We start from the raw sequence: 25285 nt of genomic DNA, 5'->3' as shown, positions 1-25285 counted from the left end.
TGCCCGGGGAGGTGCTGGGAGGCCGCCAGGCGCGCGGACGCCGTCCGGAGCCTCCTGCGGAGAGAAGGGCGGGGCGCGCGGACCGCCGCGAAGGGGCAGCCTGGGCCCCCCGGGGGCCTCCCCCGGGAGCGGGGCTGCGGCACCCTGCCCTGCAGGGCCCCGGGTTATCTTCCGGAGCCGGCGGAGCGGGCGCTCTGGATTTCGAAGAACAGGCCGAGCCGGAAGCAGAGGGCTGCACCGAGGGCAGAGGATTCGGTGCAGGTCCTCACCCGACAGTGATCTCGCCTCCTCCTCCCAGCTGGCGCCCAGGAAACTGGCGGCAGAGTTAATCCCCTCGAGCGGGGATTAGAGGGCCCCTCTCCGCGAAGATGCTGCCCAAGCAAACAGACCTATAGATGCTGATAGTTGGGAGTCCTCAGTGAAACAGCCTGGTCCTGGCCAGGGAACCTGCCCGTGGACGAACGCCTCCCGCTCCCACCGAGCCCCGGTCAGCTCGTAGTCTCCTGCCATCCGTGTGGACGGACAGCTCATCCATGATCATTAGCCGTTTGAGGACAGCCTCCGAAACGACAGAGAGCCACACAAGCAAATGGGCGGGGGCGGGGGCGGGGGTGCTAAGGGAACAGAACTAATGCAGGAAGCAGAAAAATAAAGAAAATGTAATTAATATCTCCAGATGAGAAAATATTGTATCACTGAACAGAAGAATGCTATTAAAAGGAATATTTAAAGAATAAGAGAGAGCTTTATGAAATTAAAAATGTAACTGCCTAAACTAATTCAATGATAGAGTTGGGAAAATAGAATTTTAAAAAGACGAAATTGAAAATTGAAGAGATGAGAAAATTTCAGATGAGAAAATTAAAGTTTATGAAAGTCTAATTTACAAGTGCTTTGTGGCAGTTAACCATATCTTATAAATTCACTTCTATTTCAAGGTATTTGATTGCTTAATTATAAATAATTCGAGTGGGAGAAGCAAACCCCCGCAGTGATTTTTTTTATATGCAGCAGAGGGCAGTCCATTTCTATAAACTTAGACTTGTACTTCATCATAGCATTGTCTCAATACAGTCATGCCAGCTTTTAATATTGTTCACAAAAAAAGCTTAATTTTTTTTATTTGGACAAAAAATATATTTTTATTTTAAGTAAAAATTTCTATTTGGATAGAAAAAATGTCAGTATCCCCCTCCCCATTTGGGCAGTCATATCCAAAAAGCTCTGTCCCTTTGCACCGCTTACTCCATCAGCATGGAAGGAAGGACAGCTGGGGCCCTAACCAGTGTTTCTTGCGGCCCATTTCCCAGCCTTGACCAAAAGAATGTCTAGCAGATATCAAGGGAACTGCCTCGTGCTGGAAGTCACTAATCGCACCCTGAAGATCACACCCAAAATTTACCCCGTTTGCAGACCCAAGGTAAGCAAGCTAAGGTTACAGTGAGGATTCGCAGGCCCACTTGGCATTTTAGTAAAGACAGTCAGGTGTTTATATTCAGAAAAGGGAGTTGAAGCTGGGGAAAAGAGGAAAGAGAAAGCCAAGAAACAGTCCCTGGGGCTCAGCACCCCGGGCTGCAGGAAAGGCCGGTGCCGTCAACCCGATGCCGCCGATTCTAAGCGTTCCGTTTCCTCTTGAGAGCTGTAGGCTCTAATCTCGGATTCTAGTTTCAGAGGGGTTTGAATGCAGCAAAATGAATATTTTTCTTTAAGCATGTCTACATACCTCGAGACAGTTGAAAGAAGTATTTTTCTAATGACACGCTTTCTAGAATTAGTCTGCCTTATTTGGCCAGATGCTCGTAAGCTTGTGCTGTGGGTGAGGCCCGATCCCGCATCTTCTCCTTTTGAGGTGCTCCTCTCAGCCCAGCAAAGAAGGAAGAGGACGCTAGTGACTCCGACCACTAGAGGGAGGTGACATCCACAGGACTTCCAGCCAGGCAGGCTGCCCGCCGGCAGCCGGGGTCTCCTGGGGCCGGGGAGGCAGGCACACCCGGGGCCGCCCGTGCGCCCTGCAAGAGCGCCAGGACGTGAGAAAGGGTGGAAAGCGGGTCGCTCTCGAGACACAGATTAAAACCGGCTTTGGGGTGAGTGAAGAACAACTCACATTGACTCTGTTTCCCGGAGGTGATCAAAGCCTGAAAATATCCTGATGATTTCTGCAGGGTCACGACGGGTGGGTTTCCCCTCCTCTCCATACTCTCTTCTCTTCCCATCCCCTTTCTTTTTCTAGAAGGTCTCTGGTAAGCCTGAGAGAAGAGGCCCACACGGTTAGCGTGTTAACACTGAAGTTCTTCGGTGTCAGCCGGTATCAACACCATCAAGGTCTGTCTGTCTCACAGATGACTCACATGTGAGACCTGAAGTTTTCCTCCCCGGACGCACAGGGCCTGATTTCCCCCTTCCTGGGGCAAAGAAAAGAACTGTGTGTGCCTCCTGACACGGCCAGGATTACTGGATGGCAGGTGCCTGCGCTCTGATAGGGCTCCAAGTTACCCCGGCGGCCGGCTGCACCAGTTGTGTGAGCTCGCCTGTTTCGTCGTGCCCACCCCACACTTGGCATTGTTGTCCCAATGGACGGGTGAAAATGGTGGCTGCATTTGCATATGAGTGAGGTTGAACTCTGTCTTCTCATATGTTTATAAACCTTTTGGATTTTTTTTTCTTTTCTGAATTGCATTTGTCATATCCTTTGCCCATTTTTAAAAACGTTGAGCCCTGTTTTTCTTGTTGAATTGTAGGCATTCTTTATTTAATCTGGAATTAAGTCTTTGGTTTTTTTTACTTTATTTATAGTACCTTTTTGTAAAACTCAAATTTACAATTATTGGTATAATTAAATTTATCAATTTTTCTCCCCCTTCTATGGCCAACATAAAACTTCAAAAGAAATCTCGATTGTGTTTAGGAAAGTAGGGAAGATCCTGGAAAATCTGAGTTCTCAGGAAGAGCCTGTAGAAGGCAGACCAGCCCCACCTCCATCTGGCCCGACGAAAAGTAGAGAACGGAGGGGAGGACCTTGACAGCCAGGTGGGAAGCCGAGAGACTCTGGAGCGGATGGCTGCTGGGGCAGACAGAGGCAGCTCCGGAACGTGGCGAGACTTCTCAGAGACTAAGAGGCAGAGGTGAATTTTGAAGGATTTACAAGGCTCTCCTTTGCGATGTTGTAAGGATTAAAAATGCAGAGAGAGTACACGGCCCGTGTGCTTGACTGCCTAAGGGTTTCGTGGCAGACTTTTGGCTTTGCCTTATATAAAAGATCCGAGTCTCATCACGCAGCCGGGAGTCTCCTCTAGCCGGAGACAAGAGCTTACCAGATCTGTCTTTCAAGGCGGTGGAGACGGGGAGCAGCCAAGTCAGTGCGGGCATCTGCGGGCCAACGTCAGGCAGCGCAGGAGGCCGAAGACGCCCCTGCGATTCCCGCTGTTCGTCCTAACGGAGGAGGGCGAGCTGGGCCCGCGCTGCAGAGTCCCAGAACGCGCTGGGGAGCTCTCTCAGGTCGGGTAACGCTGTGGAGCAACTGAGGCAGAAGTGACCCCGCAGGTGTGGGAAGAGACGCTGGCGCCCGTGGGAAGGGAGTAGCTTTCAGTCCGGGGAGGGCTCCTGGGGGAGACCGCGGAGTCTCCCGGCGGGACCTTTGTTGTTGATGGACTCTGCCTGCCCACAGGCACCTTGCGATGGTTCTGGAAAAGGTGCAGAAGTGCTGAGGGGTCGCAGGGAGTGGACTGGTGGTCCCGACTGCGCCAGGCAGATTCCACCGAACGTTCACCTCAAGCTCCCCTGGGCTCCCCGCCCGGCCATGAGGCAACTTCAGGCCTTTAGCCTGGAGGGGGTGGGGTGGCGAAAAGCTGTGTCACAGGGAGAGCCCTGCTGAGAGGTGCTGGTCCCAAGGAATTATGTTTCGTGAGTCACTCTGTGAGTTAATACTGACAAGGTCCCCATGGCTTGAAAGCAAAGTTTCTTGTACGCGGTATGCCCTGTGATGAGCCTGCTCATTTCCAGAGCCTGTTGTCAGGGTCAGAGAAGCAGCAGACGGGCTGCAGGGTGTGCCAGGTCCCCGGGCTCCCCGCCTCAGGTGAGCTGGCCATGGCCGGCTCGGGAACCCACTCTTGTTGGCAATGGGCTAAGGAAGGCGTTACACACACGTGCTTACGTTCCTTTGTATAACACAGCCCTCCACATTCCCCAGAATTCCCGGGAGGGCTGCGGTCAGGGTATTAAGTACAGGATAATGCTTTGTGCTCCCCCAGCACCCAACCTAGAAATGAAAAGAAGGTTAATATGGACGTTGAGGGCGAGGAACAGGCATGTTGTCTCTCTCCACCTGGGAACAATGGAGTTACAGGAGCGTAGACATTTAATGAATGTTGGAAAGAGTGTGGTCACAGATCCATGATTTAACGCAGTACTGTCCAATAGAACTTTCTATGCTGATGTAAATGTTCTTTATCTGTGCTGTCCAGTTTGGTGGGCACTGCCACATGTGGCTGTTGAGCCCTTGAAATGTGGCCACTGCAACCGAGGAACAAAATTTTAAATTACATTTAATTTTAATTAATTTAAATTAAAATAGGCATGTTGGCTGCCATATTGGACCGTACAGATTTGAAGGACCATATTAAGGAAGTCCTAATTAATGGCATTATATCTGAATTTCAAAGTTCTTGTGCATTTCCAATAGTCCCCAAGAGATGGAGGCTATATATGAATTGCGGGTCACCGAACAAACGACCTTAGATTGATCAGTTCACTGGGCCCCGAGTTCAGGATGCCCTGGACGGCCTGATGGGAACTAGCATGTTAGTAATAGGTGCTACCCGATGCTCATGGTGGAGAAGAAAGAGAAGACAGCTCCATTTGCCATGATGGGGGCATCACTGGAGAGCCAGCTGTCTTCCGGCCGCTGAGTGGTTGCCACAGGAGCTAGTTGGAGGTGCTTCTGTAGGTAAAGACTCAGTGATGTTGGAAGAGCTTTGAAAGAGCGTGAGAAACAAGTCTCTGAGGTGGTGGCTCTCCTAGGGAAAATAAGGAGGGAAGAAACCTATCACCTGGAAAGTGTCATTTCTGTTGCAAGTCAGAGAAGTATGTGGAAAATATTTTTAATAAACATTGAATTCAAAGAGATTTCTTCCCTGGCCTATCAACCTCTGAGCACTAAGGACAAGTTTTGAGTTCACCGGGAACTTCGGGGGGTTTGTTGGAGATGGCCTGAAATCATCAGCCTTCACCAGTTTGACTGAAGAGTCACTGGGCAGCGTGGGGATCTCCCCCAGCCCGGGAAGAGGTCAGAGACAAGGAGCAGTCCAAATGCTTCTGGACGCTTCTGCACCCCCAGAGTCTTGCTTGTTACTCACTGTGTTATTCAGGAGGGTTGGAGGAAGAAACCTGTGGTATTTCTGCTGGTTGCTCATCTGACAGCGAGGCCCGTGTGTCCCCTCTGACGTTACGATGAAGTGCTCTGGCAGGTGTATGCAGGCATCTGTGCAGCTGCTGTGCTCCCGGCCCAGACGGGCCTGTCTGCCTCTTTCCAGGGAGGCCCCAGTTGCAAGACCCGGCAGGTAGAGGGGAGGAGGAATCGCGGCAGGTTTGTTCTTTATTCGTTAATTGTATTTTCCAGAGGACGTTTTTTTCCTAGTCTTTTTTTTCTTTAGATTTTCTGCCTTTGGTGTCAGTCTTAGAAATGTCTTTCTCTCCACAAGATGACAAAATTTCCGCTCACGTAATCTACTACTTTTATGATTTTGTTCTTTCCCTTTTTAAAAATTGTGGTTAAATATACGTAACGTAAAATGTACCATTGCAGCCACTTTTAAGTGTCCAGTTCTGTGGCATTAAGTACATCCCATGTTTGTGCAACCATCAGCACCATCACCTCCAGAACTGTCTCGTCCTCCCCCACTGGAACACTGTCCCCTCTCCCCCAGCCCCTGGTGACCACATTCTACTCTGTCTCTATGAATCTGACTACTCCAGCACCTCATAATTGGAATCATACAATATTTGTCCTTTTGTGACTGGCTTATGTCACTTAGCATAATGTCTTCAGGGTTCATCCATGTTACAGCATGTGTCAGACTTTCTTTCCTTTTAAAGGCTGAATAATATCCCATTCTATGTAGATACCAAGTTTTTTTATCCATTCATCTGTCAATGGACATTTGGGTTGTTGGCACCTGTTGGCTACTGTGAATAATGCAATGAACGTGGGTGTACAAATATCTGTTCAAGTCCCTGCTTTCAATTCTTTCTAGGATACCCAGAAGTGGTGCTTTTTCTCTTTAAATGTATAATCCATCTGAATATAAAGGCTTGTATTGTGAAGTAGGATGAGGTGGAAACCCACTTTTTTTAAATAAACGGCCAACTGACTAGCCTGTTGTCTCAACTGACTTTACTGAGAAATCTTTTACCAGGGTTTTATTTTTTTGGTGAGGAAGATTGGCCCTGAGCTAACATCTGTTGCCAATCCTCTTTTTGCTTGAGGAAGAGTGTCGCTGAGCTAACATCTGTGCCCATCTTCCTCTACTTTGTATGTGGGATGCCACCTTAGCATGGCTTGATGAGCAGTGTGTAGGTCCACACCCAGGATCTAAACCTGTGAACCTTGGGCTCCCGAAGTGGAATGTGCGAATTAAGCACTACATCACTGGGCCAGCCCCCGTTTTACCACTGTTTTGAAATGCTGTGTGCGACGTCCACTCTGCTCAGCCAGCACAGTGGTCTCAGGACACTTGCACTCACAAGACCAATAGGCCACACCTGGCATCAGCTTCACTTAGATCTGCAGAAAGATGCAGGACAGGAATTACAGTATGTCAGCAGAACAGCATCAGCTGTGTCATCACCGAGGGTCCTTACAGAGTTCAGGAGCTTGTCTTTTGGCCCTCAAGTGACAGTGCAGGTAAAAGAGAACAAGGCCGCACAGGAACCGAGACCACCATAGGAGCCAGTATCGCTTGTGAGAGCCCATGAAGCCCCATGAACATGGCTTCCAGGGCGCCGCGAGGGAAGATGCACGAGCTTATGAGAGTTGACTGCAGCCCCAAGGCCCTGCCTCCACCAGCCGTTAGAGTCCATTTATGGTCCTCCCAGTCTAGGTGCAATTTGCTCTTCAGGGGCCATTTTCACGATAAGCAACGTTGCCTGGTAACAGAGCTGACATCCCACCCTCTCAGGTTTCCAGGCAAATGATGCTGGGGAAAGTAAATCCAAGGTCTTTTCCTCATGGAAAAGGAGAAAGGGTTTTGTTAACTCTGCATTCACACGGTCTTTATCACATACCAAATTCTAAAGGTGACTACTTCTGGAGTTTCTGTTTTGTTCCATTGAATCTGTTAGTCTATTCTGAGGCAGTACCAAATTATTCCAATGATTGTAACTTTACAACACACTTATTTTCTATTTTCTCTGGTACTCTGTCCTGCAACTCCAGCAGCCTTTGTCTCCCTGGACTCAGCTTTGGCTCCTTAACTCAGGGAACCCACAGGCTCCACCCTGGTTTCCCATCTTGCATTGTAGCCTGAACTCTCTCAAGGCTGTAAGTTTGGGCAATGGTAGGGCTCACCTCACTTGTTCCCTTTCTCTCAGGGATCACTGTTCTTTGATACATAATGTCCAGTCTCTTAAAAACCATTGCTTCGGGGCCACCCCGTGGCCGAGTGGTTAAGTTTGTGCACTCTGCTTCGGTGGCCCAGGGATTCGCTGGTTAGGATCCTGGGTGTAGACATGGCACCACTCCCCAAGTCATGCTGTGGCGGCATCCCACATGTCACAACTAGAAGGACCCACAACTAAAAATACACAACTATGTACCAGGGGACTTTGGGAAGAAAAAGGAAAAATACAAGTAAAATCTTAACAAAAAAACACACAAAAAAAACCGTTGCTTCAGTGGCCGGCCCTATAGCCGAGTGGTTAAGTTGGCACGCTCTGCTTCGGTGGCCCAGGGTTTCACCGGCTCAGATCCTGGGTGCAGACCAAGCACTGCTCATCAAGACATGCTGAGACTGCGTCACACATAGCACAACCAGAAGGACCTACAACTAGAATATACAACTATGCACTGTGGGGCTTTGGGAAGAAGAAGAAGAAAAATGTTTGGCAACAGATGTTAGCTCAGGTGCCAATCTTTTTAAAAAAACAAATCACTGCTTCATATTTTGTCTGTTTTTTGGTTATTTCAGATAGGAGGGTAATCTGGTCCATATTACTCCGTCTTGAACAGAAGCAGAAATCCTGGCTTAAAAATCTTAACCCAGGGGCTGGCCCCGTGGCCAAGTGGTTAAGTTCGCACACTCCGCTGCAGGCAGCCCAGTGTTTCGTTGGTTCGAATCCTGGGCACGGACATGGCACTGCTCATTAGACCACGCTGAGGCAGCGTCCCACATGCCACAACTAGAAGGACCCACAACAAAGAATATACAACTATGTACCAGGGGGCTTTGGGGAGAAAAAGGAAAAAAATAAAATCTTTAAAAAAAAAATCTTAACCCAGCAATTTTAGTAATTCAAGAAGTGTGTGTCTGTGCCTTGAGTGGAACTTTTGCACACTCCAAAAGCAAATTCTGACTTAATGTTGTTTGTTGATAGATCTTATATTAAAAACGAAAAGGGACAATATCAGGTTGGTTATATAATGTTGTCAAATGTCTCAAAGAATTTAATTCCTTACCAGAAGCCAAATTGTTCAAATTACTAAACTGTGCCTTCTCGAAGGCATGACAAGTTGCTAAACTAAAAGAATGAATATACACACTAGTAGCTGCAATGCTTTTAGAATAATTCACTTCTTTGAAATGCTATAGAAACACATTTCTTAACCTCGTCAGATACCCTTTGAAAATGAACAAACATGAACTATTTGATACCTCGACACTATTGATGTCACGAAAGTAGAGGCCCACGCTAGAAGCCAGTATACTACATAACAGACACTATAAAAATACTATGGAAATACTTTTAAAATATCAGAAATACTTTCCCAAATCATCACATTAAATAGGCTGTTCTAACTATAAGCTTTACTAGAAATGATCACCAGTCTAACTCTATAATTCACTTCTCTCAAACTAGTGTTTAGTATAGCCAATCTAAAAAATGATAGAAACGTGTGTTATACTAACTTTATCAATAATGATGTCCTTTGAATACAATATATAAGTGAAGAAAAATGTCCTTGTTCTGGACAAGGAGGATATACATATTCTTGGCATGTGACTGTCATGACAAGACTCAGGGACAATATATTTACAACCCGTTAAGGTTGATCATGGGATCTTTCCTCCTGTGCAGAATTCAGGACCAACGATGCCAACCCAGGACCAAGGTTAACTGTTCTGTGGGGCTCTTCATTAGACTGTTTCAAGATTATGACTCCCCAATGCCCTCAGTCGACTATATCTCCTTACCAAGAGTCCAAAGGGGTAAATCCCATAGGAGTTGGACAACTTGAGGAGATCATCAAAAATGGGTTCCCTCACTTTGGCTGATCCAGTAAATAACATAGCCCAAGCCTTGAAGACACAACAAACAAGTTTAAATCCTTTTTTTTAAAGTTGAAATTCTTTAACCAAAGTAATTGTGGGTAATAAAATAGCCATGAATTCTCTTTTTCTAACCAGAGAGGTATCTGCGCCATGCTAACACTTCATAGTGTACCTGGATTAACAAAATGGTTGGTTGACGTCTATCGTTCAGTATTAAATGCTTCTACAGAGCCACTGTCCTAACATAAGATATAAAGACCAAAAGGGGGCACAAAGAATAACATGTTCCCACCTTCTCAATAGATGGGACGATAGATTGATTGTTCTGAAGCTATGGTAACAAACAGCCATCAGAACTGATTTTAAACTTGTCCGCTGATCAATGACAACTCGCTGTAGCGCACATGCTTTTATCAGCCTGCCAATCAGCGAGTCCATCACTTCTGAAAGTCAGACACACAGGAATGGACACCTTCCAGTGCCTTGCCTCTGCATGCCAGTCATCAACAGTCTCACCCGAGTGGTGGGCTCATCAAACTCTGATAGTCTTATATTTGATATTCTCTCCAATTTCAAAATTGCTCACTTGATTTAGGCCCGGATAGTATCATCGGCAACTACCACTATTTGAGCATCAACTAAGCCAGGTATCATGCTAGCTGTTTATATACATGAAGTGTGGATTACCTGATCCAACACTCAATATCTGAAATAAAAAGATGAAGCTGAACTTATGGCTTACTATAGTAAGGGAGAACTACGTTGGTGAAGCGTCGTCTCCCTGAGCAGAGCAGACTGCTGAATTCAATAAACTTCTTTATAAATCTCCAAGGAAGCTGTAAATACAATCTCAGATCTCTTCTATAGGAATAGAGATATAGTCTTATTAAAGATGCGCTCGTAATTGCCCAGCATAGAAGGGTATAAGTTAACAAGACAGTGGAAGGAAGAATTTTTACCACTTTCCAGGTGATTCTATTTCCAGGGACTATCTACTGGATGTTAGACTAGGACATTTCGTTGAAACCAGGTATCATATCATTTAGTAGCCGTAATATCCAGTACCTCACTAAACGATTTTTGATAAAATGTACTTAGAAGAATAGCCAAGTATCATGCAACAGCATTGTCTATCATACAGCAAATTAACATACATTTATTGGGTGGAAAATGGGGAAAGGGACAAAAAAGATGGGGTGGTTCTGTATTGTTATTAAAGAGTTCATAAAAGGACAAACTCAGGTCCCAAATCTTCAGCCCGCATCAAAGACTGCACGTTCTGAGGACTGTAGAAAGAGGCCAGCCCTAGTTGCCGGCCTAGGGAATCGTGGTGGTGTGGTACAAAGCAGCAGCTCCTCTCTCAAGGACATCACTTTCTCTCTAGCTCAGAATGACACTTCTTGGGCATCAATCTAAGATTTTGTTTACTCTCCCATCGATGTAGAGCAGACTGGCTGGACATGACATCGTGCCTTTGATCTTGGTCCTGTTGGAAAGAAAACACACAACACTGCAGAGCTGAGGCTCTATTTTGTCTTTATGAACAGCATTTTTTCATCAAGGTAGGTGGTTCTAATCTAGACAGTTTGGGAGAAAGGGAGCTTTTAAGAAAGAAATCTAGTTCATTGGTTTCGTAGCAGTACTTTAAAGAACTACTGCTTTAAATGGTAAAGATGAGTGGAGAGAGTAGCTGGATGAAGAGAGAACTTCTGTAACGACAAATCTGAGAAGGAACAAATCCAGAATTGCTTAAGACAGCCGTGTCTAAATAGCCTACCTCGTCCCGCCACCTGTCTTCGCGGGGAAGTCTCTGCAGCCGGTTTTTTGTCAGCTCGAGTTGTAGGCCATCGAACCTGCGCTTGAACCAACGGTGAGCTTCTTCCAGGTTAGCTGTTATCTGGACACAGCAATGCCATCATTAAAAGTTACACAAAAAACTTACAACTGTTTCTTTGTTGTGTTCATTGTTATATTAGTTCAAGAGACTTTTTACCTAGATATTAAAAGACCCAGATTCTGACCACAAGCTCCTTGCAATCTATTTGCATAACACATCCTACAGATGAGAGAGTACTTTCTGGATGTAGACTTAAAAAATGCTTTAAGCCTGCTGCTTTTCACGCATTGGTTAATATTTCCTGGATGTGGACTAAGGTAAGAGAGGACCCAGGAGAAAAGTAAGATGAGAATGAAAGCACAAGACGGCACTGAGGGGGCCGGCCCCGTGGCTAAGTGGTTAAGTTCGCGCATTCCGCTTCCGCAGCCCAGGGTTTCGGCGGCCCAGGGTTTCACCAGTTCGGATCCTGGGCGCGGACATGGCACTGCTCATCAGGCCATGCTGAGGCGGTGTCCCACATGCCACAACCAGAGGCACTCACAACTAGAATATACAACTATGTACTGGGGGGCTTTGGGGAGAAAAAGAAGCAGAAAAAAAAGATTGGCAATAGTTGTTAGCTCAGGTGCCAATCTTTACAAAAAAAAAAGAAAATCGAGCTCCCTTTGACATTTAACTTGTAGAAAGGTACAAAGCTAAAATATTTTCCAGGTCTGTTTGTGTATCCTGATGACAATGACACTCCCATCCCCAAACCAAACCCCACCTTTCTCCAGCACTCTTTGCCAGAATTGGAGGGAAAGATGCTTGAAATGGCATTGTGCATCATGCTTCCTCTTGCGTGGCAAAGGAGAAGGGAGCTAACGTTGACTGGAACTTACTCGGAGCCATCTCTGCGAATAACAGTCCAGTCATGCATCGCTTAACAACAGGAATACGTTCTCAGAAATGCATCGTTAGGCGATTTCATCATTGTGTGAACATCATGGAGTGCACTCACACAAACCTAGACGGCACAGCCTGCTACACAGCTAGGCTCTATGGTACCAATCTTATGGGACCACCGTCATGTACTCATCGTTGACAGAAACGTCATTATGTCATTATGTATTAACTTCCTGACTTCTACGGATGTGGTAACTGATGAGTTAAAAAAAGTAAATGTAACTTCCCTAAGGGCACAGTAAGCATCACAACTGACATTCAAACTCAGGTTTGTCAGAGTCCATATTCTTTCTAATATACCATTCTCACAGTCATATTGTCATGTAATTTAATAGCTATAAAAGGGACAAATCATGACCAACTCATAGCAACACCACTGCCATGTTCACTTCAAGCTTAAGAATCTCTGTTTTCTCGTCTGGACAATGAGGGGTGGGTGTGGCACACTAATGATTTCAAAGATCCTTCCAAGCCCTAAAAATGTCTGATTTTAAATTGTTTCAACAAGGCCAATCTAAAATATTAGAGGAAGCAAGTTAAGAAATTAACATGTCCTACTTGACACTTGCAGTTACTGATTGAACAGAGAGCTTCCGCGGGCACTGTTCGCATCAGACAACGCGTTGAGAGCCACACACGCCGCCTTCCCTTCGTCTATTTAGTGGGAGGGACTCGGGCGTCAGGCTTCATTAATATTTCAGCATTCTGTTCTCTCTCGTCAGGACACAAGATATTAACCTAAAAACTACTCTTTATAGTAGACACTATTCTTGGTAAGTTACTGGTTCTTCTGTGTGGCTCTGACGGCTGTGGCGAGGGGACTGACGGGCCTCGTGTGGCGCAGGCGGCTGTCTGAGGAGCGGCCTGCGCCTGGCGCCCATGCTGCTGGTTTACCTGCTCTGACTCCACACTGGCCTCTTTCAGTTTGTGCTCTGTCGCCTCTTTACATTTCTTCAGGTGTCTGATAGTTTCTTCCAATTCCTGAAAACAGGATACGAAGATTTTTACAAAAGACCAAAATACAAGATGAAAACTTATTTGCAGTTTAACCTACAGTATATATATGTGTATATGCTTACAGATTTTGACTTTAATTTATGGATTCTCCTGAGAAAAAGTGATTAACATCTCTTTCCAGACCTGGAGGGATATTTTCATAGCAGACACTCTGTTGGAAGGCCAGAGCTCATTGACCTCTTCAGGTCCCTTTTCAGTGACAGCATGTTTTGTTTGGATCAGGGTGGGAATAGCGAAAACTCCTGTAACAGCAGCAGATGCACCGGTGCCCAGGGAGGAACCAGCGGCTCTCCAGTCCCTGAAAGACTGAGATTCAGCTCACGAGTCTGCCTTAGTAACCAGTACTTTGCATCTGTGAGCTCCACTTGTTCTTTAAAAATGAAGATTGTTTTTATTAAGTTGAAAATGGAGAACGTGTACCATATTCAAAGCTGCAGGCTTCTTTCTAGAAACAATGATTCTCAAGACTTAGCTGAGATGAACAACTTGCAAAGTTCTGTTTTCTTCTACAGAACCTAGAAGGTCTGAGTGCTGCAATGCTGAGCTTGGGCACATGTCACTTGCTGATAGCCTGAGAGGACTCCTAGGCCACCCCTTACCTGGCACCGATACTCCAGTTCCTGCCTTATTTTCCGCTCCGTCTCCAGGCGCAGCTCTTGCTGTTTATTCCGTGCTGAGGTATCATACTGGCTCTTGGCCAACAGCTGCATCTCTTTCTGTAGGTTAGTCATTTCAGATACAAATTGCTGGATACTCAGCGACTGGCAGGGCACAAAGAGGGACACAGTTGGTGAACCTGTCCAAGTTTGGGATTTTATGTGGATGTAAACATAGAGTTTGTGGAAATCATCTACCTGTTCATAGTTTTTTTTCTGATATTGATCCTTAATTAGCTCCATTTGCCTCAATTCTTTTTCTATTTGCTGAAAGTAAATGTGGAAATAACATAGAAAGATGATCAATGGAAAAACTGGCTTGCTCTTTTTGCCTATAGGATGACAGAAAGAATCCCATATGAGACACACAGTTATCAGTCCCTGCTGGGCTCTCCTTCCCGTCCGGCCCACTGACCCCGAAGAACAAAGTCTTATACAATCACTATGGAAGAGACAGATGGGGAGCCAGAACGTGACACTGGCAGCCAGTGAGAAACCAAATATTTACACCATGGTATCTCTGCTGGAAAAAGAGACAGTCCCCCAGCCCTCTGCCCACTTCCCAGGTGTAGCTGGAGCTCCCAGGGAACACATGGCAGCGTTAGTGCTCTGAACCATCTTCCGGATACCACCACCTGCCCAGATCCTCGTCAGACACCAAGGAAGTGAGGGGAGCCTTAGGGTTTCTCATACAACCTTCATCCTCTCCATATTCTGAGCATTATTCGCCTTAGCCGAATAGTGGAGCTTAATTTGGGCCTTTTGATTCTTTATTTTCTCCTTGCTGATGTTCAGGATCTTTTCCAGCTCAGTGAGTTTCTGCCTCAGCTCTCGGTTGGTCCGGGACACTTCCACTGATCTGAAGTTGGCTTCATCAAGGGCTTTCTTCAGCTGTGGAACACAAAGGGAAAATTAGAACCTTTTTACCTTTATTCAGTAAGAGAAGCTTATGCTTAGCTTTGTCTCTATATTTTGTTCTCTTTAGACCTTTTTTTTTTTTTAAAGATTGGCACCTGAGCTAACAACTGTTGCCAATCTTTCTTTCTTTTTCCTGCTTTTTCTCCCCAAATACCCCCAGTACCATAGTTGTATATTTTAGTTGTGGGACCTTCTAGTTGTGGCGTGTGGGACGCCACTTCAGCATGGCCTGACAAGCGGTGCCATGGCTGTGCCCAGTATCCGAACCAGTGAAACCCTGGGCCCCTGAAGCAGAATGCATGAACTTAACCACTTAGCCACAGGCCGGCCCCTGACCTTTCTTTTAAAAAGGCGGGTAAGTGAGGCAATAGTAACGGTGTCCGATCAAGCAGATTTGTGGAGCAACACTCTAAGCGATTTCCGTAATTTTTAAAAAAATTTTTTATTGTGGTCTAACTAGTTTATAACATTGTGAAATTTCAGTTGTCCATTAATATTTGTCAAACACCATATAAACACGCCCCTGCACCCCTTGTGCCCACTGTTCCCCGCTTCCCCCTGGTAACCACTAAATTGTTCTCTTTGTTAGTAAGTTTGTTTATATTCCACACGAATGAAATCGTATAGTGTTTGTCTTTGTCTGTCTGGCTTATTTCACTTAACATGATGCCCTCAAGGACCATCCATGTAGTTGTGAATGATTTCCATAATTTTTAACACTAAAGAACACAATCTTCTTAGAACAGATAAACAATGTAGATATATATGCATCGTTTGCTTTTTTTTTTTTAGGAAGATTAGCCCTGAACTAACATCCGCCGCCAATCCTCCTCTTTTTGCTGAGGAAGACTGGCCGTGAGCTAACATCTGTGTCCATATTCCTCTCCTTTATATGTGGGACGCCTGCCACAGCGTGGCTTCACAAGCACTGCATAGGTCCACACCTGGGATCCAAACCGGCAAACCCTGGGCCACTGAAGCGGAGCATGTGTGTGTGGTCTACAGACCCTTAAATTTTACTGGGTTCCATGGCTGTCACCTTTCCAGTCCCAAACCACAGACTCAATTGGGAATTACCAGGAGGCATTCATAATTCAAAATTAGCTTCCTTTGGTAATCCCTAGTGCCTTGGCTAGGAGTAAGTCCACATGAGGCTACAATCAGGAACCTTTCCTTAACTCTTGAAGATACTACAGAATCTGTTGCTAAAGCAACAGCTGCCCAACAAAAGCCCCTTGGACTCTCTGGCCAAAGTTGTTCTTGATAATAGGATAGCCCTTGATTGTCTTTCAGCTGAGCAAGGTAGTGTCTGTGCTGAGATTTGAACTTAGGTCTCTCTGACTCCAAAGCCATCTCTTAAAAAGCAAATGATGAGGGGCCAGCCCGGTGGTTTTATTCTCCCTGGTGCGCTGCATTGTCTCAAAAGCTTTAAGTGCATGTTCACAGCTGCTAACCACCAGGCAAATGGTCTAAGACGAGAACATCAGACAGGGAATGAGAGAGCCAGCCCTGATGGCCTAGTGGTTAAAGTTTGGTGTGCTCCACTTCAGTCATCTGGGTTTGCTTCCCAGTTGCAGAATCATACCACTCATCTGTCGGTAGCCATGCTGTGGCAGCAGCTCACATAGAAAAACCAGAAGAGCTTAACAACTATATACAACTATGTACTGGGGCTTTGACAGGGGAAAGGAAGAAAAAAGGAGGAAGATTGGCAATAGATCTTAGCTTAGGGTGAATCTTCCCCTGCAAAAAAAAAAAAAAGAAAAAAGGAATGAAGAGAATGACTGACTGAAAGAATGTGAACCCAAAATCATGACCTGTGAATGCCACAAAGAGATTCAGCAAAAAGACATCATGAGTAGTGAATATCACACAGAGATTCAGCAAAAAACTACAAAGAACTCCAGAGCAGTAGCTGGGAGTAGTGCTAATGCCTTACATTTTCATTACATCTCTCAGGCTGAGAGTCTGATCAAAAGGGGAAATTGTTAAAAACAGGACAACAACCCAAAATGGAGTCACTTATGCTAAGCCCTAAGTCAAAAAACAAGACTTAATTACAGTTTCAGCTATCCAAGAAATGGGCTCTTAAACTGGTCAATCAGGAATTGCCTGATAAGCATCAGCTGGGCAATATGCCTGGCTAATAAGACCCCTGCCATCCTCTAAAGGAAAGGAGCTTTGCAATAACCGCTTTTTTGCTATAACTTGTTCCCGCTCCCTTCTGCCTATGAAAGCCTTTCATTTTGTGCAGCTCCTCAGAGCTCCTTTCTATCTGCTACATTGGACGCTGCCCAATTCGAATTGATTTTTGTTCAAAGAAACTCTTAATTTTTAATATGCCTCAATTTATCTTTTAACATTAAATAATTTTACAGAGTTCCCCTCTTCCTCACGTGCCCTTACATCAGTGCCATTGATTTTTAGGAAGAAGATGCAGCTGAAAAGGGAGATGGGAAGGTGGTATTCTCTATGGCTGATAGTATTTAACCTGTCAAAGAAAGAAGCCAAAGTTATTTGTGCCTCTTCTCTCTATACTAGCTCATTCCTTCAGACCCTAACTGCACGCCACAGTGCTGGTCTTGTATTTCCACCCAACTTACTTCCTGTTAGATATTCTACCATCACCTCAATCACAGCTTTGTCCAAAACTGGGTGAGCCCTCACGATTATCGCTTACTTGGTACTTAAACGTTGCTCGAGCACTGCGATGATCACTTTACATACATTTTAACCTGGAAGGCAGTTGTGGCGATTTCCATTCTCTGACCGAGGAAACTGAGACTCAGAAGTTAAGTCACTTGCACAGATGGCAAGTGAACGCATTGCTGATACAGGCAGAGCAGGGACTCCTCCTAGGCAGCGAGCCGCAGCCCAGCCCTGCGGCTGACTTCTCACTGACATCACACTCCCTGCTCTCTCGGTCTCCTCACAAGTTCACAATCGTCACCGATCCTTGTTAAAAGGATTTGAATTTTATAAGTACTCTGAACAACTATCTCTGATTAAGGGTAACATTAATTTCAGTGTACCTTACTGTTTCCCACAGAGTTTGCTTTTTATATTTTTAATATTTATATAGTACTTTGCAATTTACAAAGCACTATATAAACAGTCGAATCTGATTTTGTAAATGGTCTTTGTAAGTTGCAATTGCTAAATGCACCAGATCTGGCAAAATACAGACCAGCCACTGCAACCAAATCTTGGAATGATTTTAATTCTTCCTTCCCCTTTGCTCATGATACAACATTTAGTGTCTATTTGGTGATTTTTTTGTTAAAATGGCTTTTTGACTTAATTTTTCTCTATTTTCAACAGAATTACTGTGCTTGGCCCTAACCATCTAAAGCCCAGAGTAACTGTTCTGGTTTTCTTGAGTCTCCATGTCTCCAGTTTCTCTTCATTCTTGCCTACTCTCCACTGCTATCAGACTAACCTTCCTCTAATTGTGCTCGTATCATACCCCTCTCTTCTCGGAAACCCAGAGTGCCCCACTGTGACCTAAGAGCTCACATCCAACCTCCTGCTAGTCAAGGCTATCCACCCGCCGGTCCCATCTAAGCTAATCGCTCTCTCAGACGTTTCCCAAAGTGTCTGCTCCGATCCAGAGAGGCAAATCCTTCTCATTGGCTCACATGTCCCATTCATTTGTGTGACTCAGATTGGCTCGTTCTCTTACATAGGGTGTCCCAGCCCTGTCAGCTCTGCCAGTCTCAATCCCGCACTTTCATTAAGCTTCCCTTCTTCTGTCACCCAACCAGCCTGAAACAAACTTTCCTTTACTTTGAATTCCTTCAAAATTGTACACAGCCTGTAGCTATCCGAGAAAGGTCTTCTGATGTCTTCCCTGTTTGTCTTATAAAGAGCAGAGATCACAATTAAACAAGGGTCACTTAGCAGAAACCAGAGTATAGACCATGTCGTCTACTGCTTTTATAGTGCCTCTCAGGAGACAGCAGATATGTGATGGATGCTAGTTAGGTGAATCGAGGAGAGAGGTGGTTTGATATCTGTCTATCTGAATCTGATGGCAGTCTCCTTAACCCTCTATCCCACTCAGTCATCACTCCCTGATGGGAAAGCTCTCATCAAGACATTCCTTCAATGGACAGAGAACCGTGTATCAGAAACTGGTTTTTTGTGTGTCGATTTACAAACAGCATAGAGATGGCTCAACTGCATCCATTCTTGGACATCCCATAGCTAGTCCTCCTCTTGGAAGGTATTCACCTAGAGGAAGCTTGTCACTTGACTCATACCTCAGTCATTTCCCGTTGTGCTGCTTTCTTTGCAGTTTCTCTCTCAGTTTGGAATTGCTTTCTTAGAGCTTCTATGCGTTCAGCATGTAATTCTGCTTCCATTTTGGATTCCTCGGTCATCCGTTCTCTGTTTTGAAGAAGACAGATGATAATTCATCTTTAGAAACCATCTTAGGAGGTAAGAGAGATCTGGAGGGGAATGTGTGACTGTCCAAAAGGTGTATGGTTTACGAATGAGAAGCAGATCAGTCACCAGGTGAACCTCAGTGATCTGGAGCTCATTAACAGACTTGAAAAGAAAACATTTACCTGTAGCATTAAAAAACAAAAAGCCATTTAATATAAAGAGATCGAACCAAAAGAGTGAAACACATACTTTTGTTTTAACCAATACTGAATAGTCTCAAGCCAGCAACATTTCACAGAATATAAAATTTGCATGACCTCCCAAATAATAAAAGTCCAGGACCAGATGACTTTCCTGGTGAATTCCACCAAACATTCAAAGAAGACTCAATGGCTATCCTTCTCAAACTCTTCCAAAAAATTGAAGAGGAGGGGAGGCTTCCTAACTCATTCTACAAGGCCAGCATTATCCTGATACCAAAACCAGACAAGGACAACACAAAAAAAGAAAATTACAGGCCAATATCACTGATGAACATCGATGCAAAAATCCTCAACAAAATACTAGCAAATCAAATACAACAATACATTAAACAGATCATACATCATGATCAAGTGGGTTTCATTCCAGGGATGCAGGGATGGTTCAACATCCGCAAATCTATCAATGTGATACACCACATTAACAAAATGAAGAATAAAAATCACATGATCATCTCAATAGAAGCTGAGAAAGTATTTGACAAGATACAGCATCCATTTATGATAAAACCTCTAAATAAAAGGGTATAGAAGGAAAATACCTCAACATAATAAAGGCCATATATGACAAACCCACAGCAAACATCATTCTCAATGGAGAAAAACTAAAAGCTATCCCTCCAAGAACAGGAACCAGACAAGGATGCCCACTGTCACCACTCTTATTTACCATAGTATTGGAAGTCCTAGCCAAAGCAATCAGGCAAGAAAAAGAAATAAAAGGGATCCATATTGGAAAAGAAGAAGTGAAACTGTCACTCTTTGCAGATGACATGATTTTATATATAGAAAACCCTAAAGAATCCACTAAAGAACTTTTAGAAACAATAAATGAATACAGTCAAGTCATGGGATACAAAATCAACATACAAAAATTGGTTGTGTTTCTATATACTAACAACGAAGTAGGAGAAAGAGAAATTAAGAATACAGTCCCATTTACAATTGCAACAAAAAGAAGGAAATACCTAGGAATAAACTTAACCAAAGAGGTGAAAGATCTGTACACCGAAAACTATAAAACATTGTTGAAAGAAATTGAAGAAGACACAAAGAAATGGAAAGATATTCCATGCTCTCGGATTGGAAGAGTTAATATCATTAAAATGTCCATACTTCCTAAAGCAATCTATAGATTCAATGCAATCCCTATCAAAGTTCCAACAACACTTTTCACAGAAGTAGAACAAAGAATCCTAAAATTTATATGGAACAACAAAAGACCCTGAATAGCCAAAGGATTCCTGAGAAAAAAGAACAAAGATGGAGGTATCACACTCCCTGATTTCAAAATATACTACAAAGCCATAGTAACCAAAACAGCATGGTACTGGCACAAAAACAGACATACAGATCAATGGAACAGAATTGAGAGTCCAGAAATAAACCCACACCTTTATGGACAGCTAATATTCGACAAGGGAGCCAAGAGCATACAGTGGAGAAAGGAGAGTCTCCTCAATAAATGCTGTTGGGAAAACTGGACAGCCACATGCAAAAGAATGAAAGTAGACCATTACCTTACACTATGCACAAAAATCAACTCAAAATGGATTAAAGACTTGAATGTAAGACCCCAAACTTCTAGAAGAAAACATAGGCAGTACGCTCTTTGACATCGATCTTAGCAGCATATTTTCAAGTACCATGTCTGACCAGGCAAGGAAAACAAAAGAAAAAATGAACAAATGGGACTACAATCAAGCTAAAAAGCTTCTGCACAACAAAGGAAACCATCAACAAAACGAAAAGACAACCTAACAATTGGGAGAAGATATTTGCAAACCATATATCAGATAAGGGGTTAATATCCAAAATATACAAAGAACTCATACAGCTCAACAACAAAAAAAACAACAACCCAATTAAAAAATAGGCAAAAGATCTGAACAGAGATTTCTCCAAAGAAGATATATGGATGGTCAACAGGCATATGAAAAGATGCTCAACATCATTAGCTATCAGGGAAATGTAAATCAAACTACAATGAGGTATCACCTCACTCCGGGCAGAATGGCTATAATTAACAAGACAGGAAACAACAAATGTTGGAGAGGATGTGGAGAGAAGGGAACCCTCATACACTGCTGGTGGGAGTGCAAACTGGTGCAGCCACTACGGAAAAGCAGTATGGAGTATCCTCAGAAAATTAAGAATAGATCTACCATATGATCCAGCTATTCCACTGCTGGGTATTTATCCAAAGAACTTGAAAACACAAATGCATAAAGATACATGCACCCCTACGTTCATTGCAGCATTATACACAATAGCCAAGTCTTGGAAGCAACCTAGGTGCCCGTCAAGGGACGAATGGATAAAGAAGATGTGGTATTTATACACAATGGAGTACTACTCAGCCATAAGAAAGGATGAAATCCAGCCATTTGTGACAACATAGATGGACCTTGAGGGTATTATGCTGAGTGAAATAAGTCAGAGGGAGAAAGTCAAATACGTATGATCTCACTCATATGTAGAAGGTAAAAACAAGAACAAGCAAACACATAGCAATGGAGATTGGATTGGTGGTTACCATAGTGGAAGGGGGCAGGGAGGGCAAAAGGGGTGATTAGGCTCACATATGAGGGGATGGACTATAATTAGTTTTTGGGTGGTGAACATGATGTAATCTACACAGAATTCGAAATATATTACAATGTACATCTGAAAGCTATATAATATTATAATCCAATGTTACTGCAATTAAAAAAAATTTTAAAAAAATTTGCATGGATCACAAATATGAAAAATACCTTCTTTGCTTTAGCTTATACCTGTCTCCTACAGCAATAGTTCACTACCTGAAAGAAATAAAGATCTACATGCACATTGCATTTCCCTTGGGTATAAATGTTCATGGAATGTTATTAATATCTAAGTCATATTTACCTAGGTACAGATTAAGGCAAAACTTTAGTGGCTTGACCTGAACTTGAAGGATTTGACCTAACTAATCTCACGCCAAAACTGAAATCAATGAATGGTTTAGCATCTGCTTAGATGCAGCCATCCGAGTCCTGGCTGGGTTCTTCCCACCCAGGCTGCTGTTATTCCTTTTCCAAATCATGCTTTTAAAGGACACATAAGCTTTTGATAGCTTCACAGAAACATGCCAGTGTCCATTCTAACCAACAGTCTTTAAATCTTGGTTTAACCATCATGTACAGAAGGAGCGTGATACTAGAAGAGGGGAGAGCTGAAAAGGAGATCCAAATGAGCATTCCCCAGCCAGCTAGGATCTGCTGCTGCTCAGCTATGTCTGGTGCCTTACCATGGCTCTGCTGGGAGTACTAGTTCAAAGTAGGAGAAAAGGGTTTAACTAGTTTATGGAAGGAAAGAACCAAACTTACTCCCCAGAGTCTCTTCTCTAGGTACACTGTGACTGTACTGCCCTTACCTGAAGGTTTCCAAGTTCTGTCGCTCAAGTTCTTTGTTTTCCAGTTTCTCTTGAACCTGATCAAGCTTTGTTTGCAGATGATTATTTGCCTGGAGAGCTTGCTCCAGGCTCATGGCCAGTTTCCTGTTGTCTTCTCTAGCTACATCCAGGGCTTTTTGTACAGGCTCCATCTGAAAGAGAGAAGAGTGTTTGTAATTCCACTATAACAGAAGCAAGTCCATAATGCTGAGTCTTCCCTCCTTGCACTGTATCATCAAGTGCCATTGAAACAATAATTAGTTGGAACTAGGGATGCCAGATGCCTGGAAGATAGATGTGAGAACGTGTTACAGACATTGCTGAGGAGACTCTCAGAGGGCAGTGGGAAGGGTGTGCTCCATTGGTCACCAGGGCGCTTTGGAAAATAGAGCCAACTTAATTTATCCTAACTTTTAAAATTTTAAACTAGTTAAATTCCCCTTCCTAATCCTATGAGCTTCTGGTATCACTGTCTACAGAGATAAGAACTGGAAACTTGCATATCCTTCCAGAAAAAGCTTATTTATATGAGATATCCATGTGTATTTTATATACGTGCATATGTGTAGACACATATTCATGTGCGTACATACACCTGTGAGCACACACATGCGAGTATGTGTCTCTTTATTAATAGTGGGATCAGCTGACTGAGGTTATAAGTGATTCTCTAAACCCTTTAACTTCTGCAGTCATTTATGAATTAATAAATGAAAAGAATGTGGACTATATAAGGCAAAGAGAATTAGGCATAATTGTGGTCCTGGTTTGCCAGTAAATGACTCACTGTTAAGAGCGCAGGCCCATTTGTAAATATTTCACCATCCAAAACTCAGACTTGAATGAAAAGGAAATTTGTCTGATTGTTTTACTCCATTTTTCCAAAACAGCAATATCCCAATAAAACCTAAAATATCAATATTATCATCTATAAAAACCTGGGCTTTACCTCATTGTTGTGCTGGGCATCCACAACAAGCATTCTGGCCTGCCACTGGTCCACTTCTGCTTCCAGCTTCTGCACCCTTTGTTGATTTAGAGCCCTAAAAATGGAAAGCACAGAGAGAGTGACTATAGACAAGAACCATCTTGGAATGATACCACTGGCAGTTACAGGGCACTCTTCTAAGAAGCTCAAATAGCATATGTAGCAGGCTACAGATGCTTAGAATATCTGAGAGTTGGCAGGTGACAATTAGTAGCCTCAGCCTTAGGTCAGGAAACTAAGGCTCCTAGGGATTAAAAACTTGTCCCATCTAGGATTCAATGTGGCTTGATACATTAAACTATCAATACATTTTAATGACTAACTTATGGGCTGGTAATTTTATACTATATATATCACTAGTATAAAAATCTATCGCTTCTACACGGATTGACTTATTGTTGAGGTTCTTGCTTCTAAATACAACAGCTACCTAAAACTTTATTCTGAATGGTAAACAATATTTTTAATACTATCCCCTTGACCTTTAAGTTCAGAGGTAATATACATTCATAATATGTAAAAATTAAAGATAAGCACAATGAAGAATATAAAACTCACTTGTTCTCCCATAACATAGAGGCAATATGCACCACTAATATACAGATTACAATATATTTTAGAGGCCTTATTAAATTCAGATCATTAGTTCATTAACCTAAAAGAGAAACTTTAATGCAATTTTTGAAACATTCAAAGAAGTTTACTTAGAAAACATGGCTAGAAGTAGTTCTCAGAATAATTCATCTAAAATAATTATTAATCTTTAAATAGGATACTAATAAATGAATAATTAATTCAAACTCAAGCAGTCACTTAGCTTCAATTATCTTGACAATTACTATTCTGGAGACCCAAGGGCAGGTTTAAAGGGCATAGAAAACAGTAAGGGTAAAACAAGAATATATCACATGAATTTCTAGAATGCACACTCTTTCACATCATTACAAAAGATCGGAATTTTGAATTTTTGGAAATCATATTTATAATCCCAGATTTTCCCTAATTTGCTAGTTCTTTAAACACCATTTTACTAGTTTTTTGCGACAGAAGCAATATAAAGTGAATTTGTTTCTCGACGGCACGCTTCTCCTTACAACAATACAGCAGAAAAATATAAGTACAAAGACAGAAAAATAATCTGATACCTTTCTTTCTTGAGGCCTGCAATCTCTGAATCCCTCCGCCCAAGCTCTATTTGTACTTTTTCCAGAGCACCTTGCATCTTACTATGAGAAGCCAGCACATTCTCCAACATAATTGTAACTTTGCAGTTGTCTTCTTTAGCCTCTGCCAGTTGTCGCTGAAAGTTTCCCACCTAACAGAAAAGGAAACAAGACAAAGATATCTGATCCTTTCTAGTTATTCTTCTGCCGCT

The 25285-nt window shown here is 43.4% G+C and overlaps 1 protein-coding gene across 1 annotated transcript in view; it reads right to left on the bottom strand.

The window, feature by feature from the left end:
* Positions 1 to 10781: 10781 nt before the first annotated feature.
* Positions 10782 to 25285, bottom strand: part of LOC124238421 (coiled-coil domain-containing protein 150-like) — a 67684-nt gene continuing 53180 nt past the window's right edge. Inside the window, exons 19-28 of the mRNA XM_046659377.1 lie at positions 25056 to 25225; positions 23872 to 23965; positions 22905 to 23074; positions 19118 to 19244; positions 14634 to 14828; positions 14136 to 14204; positions 13881 to 14042; positions 13159 to 13245; positions 11260 to 11379; positions 10782 to 10968 (exon numbers count right to left, since the gene is read on the bottom strand). Coding sequence (XP_046515333.1) covers positions 10852 to 10968; positions 11260 to 11379; positions 13159 to 13245; positions 13881 to 14042; positions 14136 to 14204; positions 14634 to 14828; positions 19118 to 19244; positions 22905 to 23074; positions 23872 to 23965; positions 25056 to 25225 — 1311 coding nt within the window. The 3' untranslated portion in view covers positions 10782 to 10851. The remainder of the gene's footprint in view (positions 10969 to 11259; positions 11380 to 13158; positions 13246 to 13880; positions 14043 to 14135; positions 14205 to 14633; positions 14829 to 19117; positions 19245 to 22904; positions 23075 to 23871; positions 23966 to 25055; positions 25226 to 25285) is intronic.

This window comes from Equus quagga, chromosome 4, assembly GCF_021613505.1.
Source record: "Equus quagga isolate Etosha38 chromosome 4, UCLA_HA_Equagga_1.0, whole genome shotgun sequence".
Lineage (NCBI taxonomy): Eukaryota > Metazoa > Chordata > Mammalia > Perissodactyla > Equidae > Equus > Equus quagga.
The sequence above is the reverse complement of the archived record's forward strand: the minus strand, read 5'-3'. Positions and strand labels throughout refer to the sequence as shown.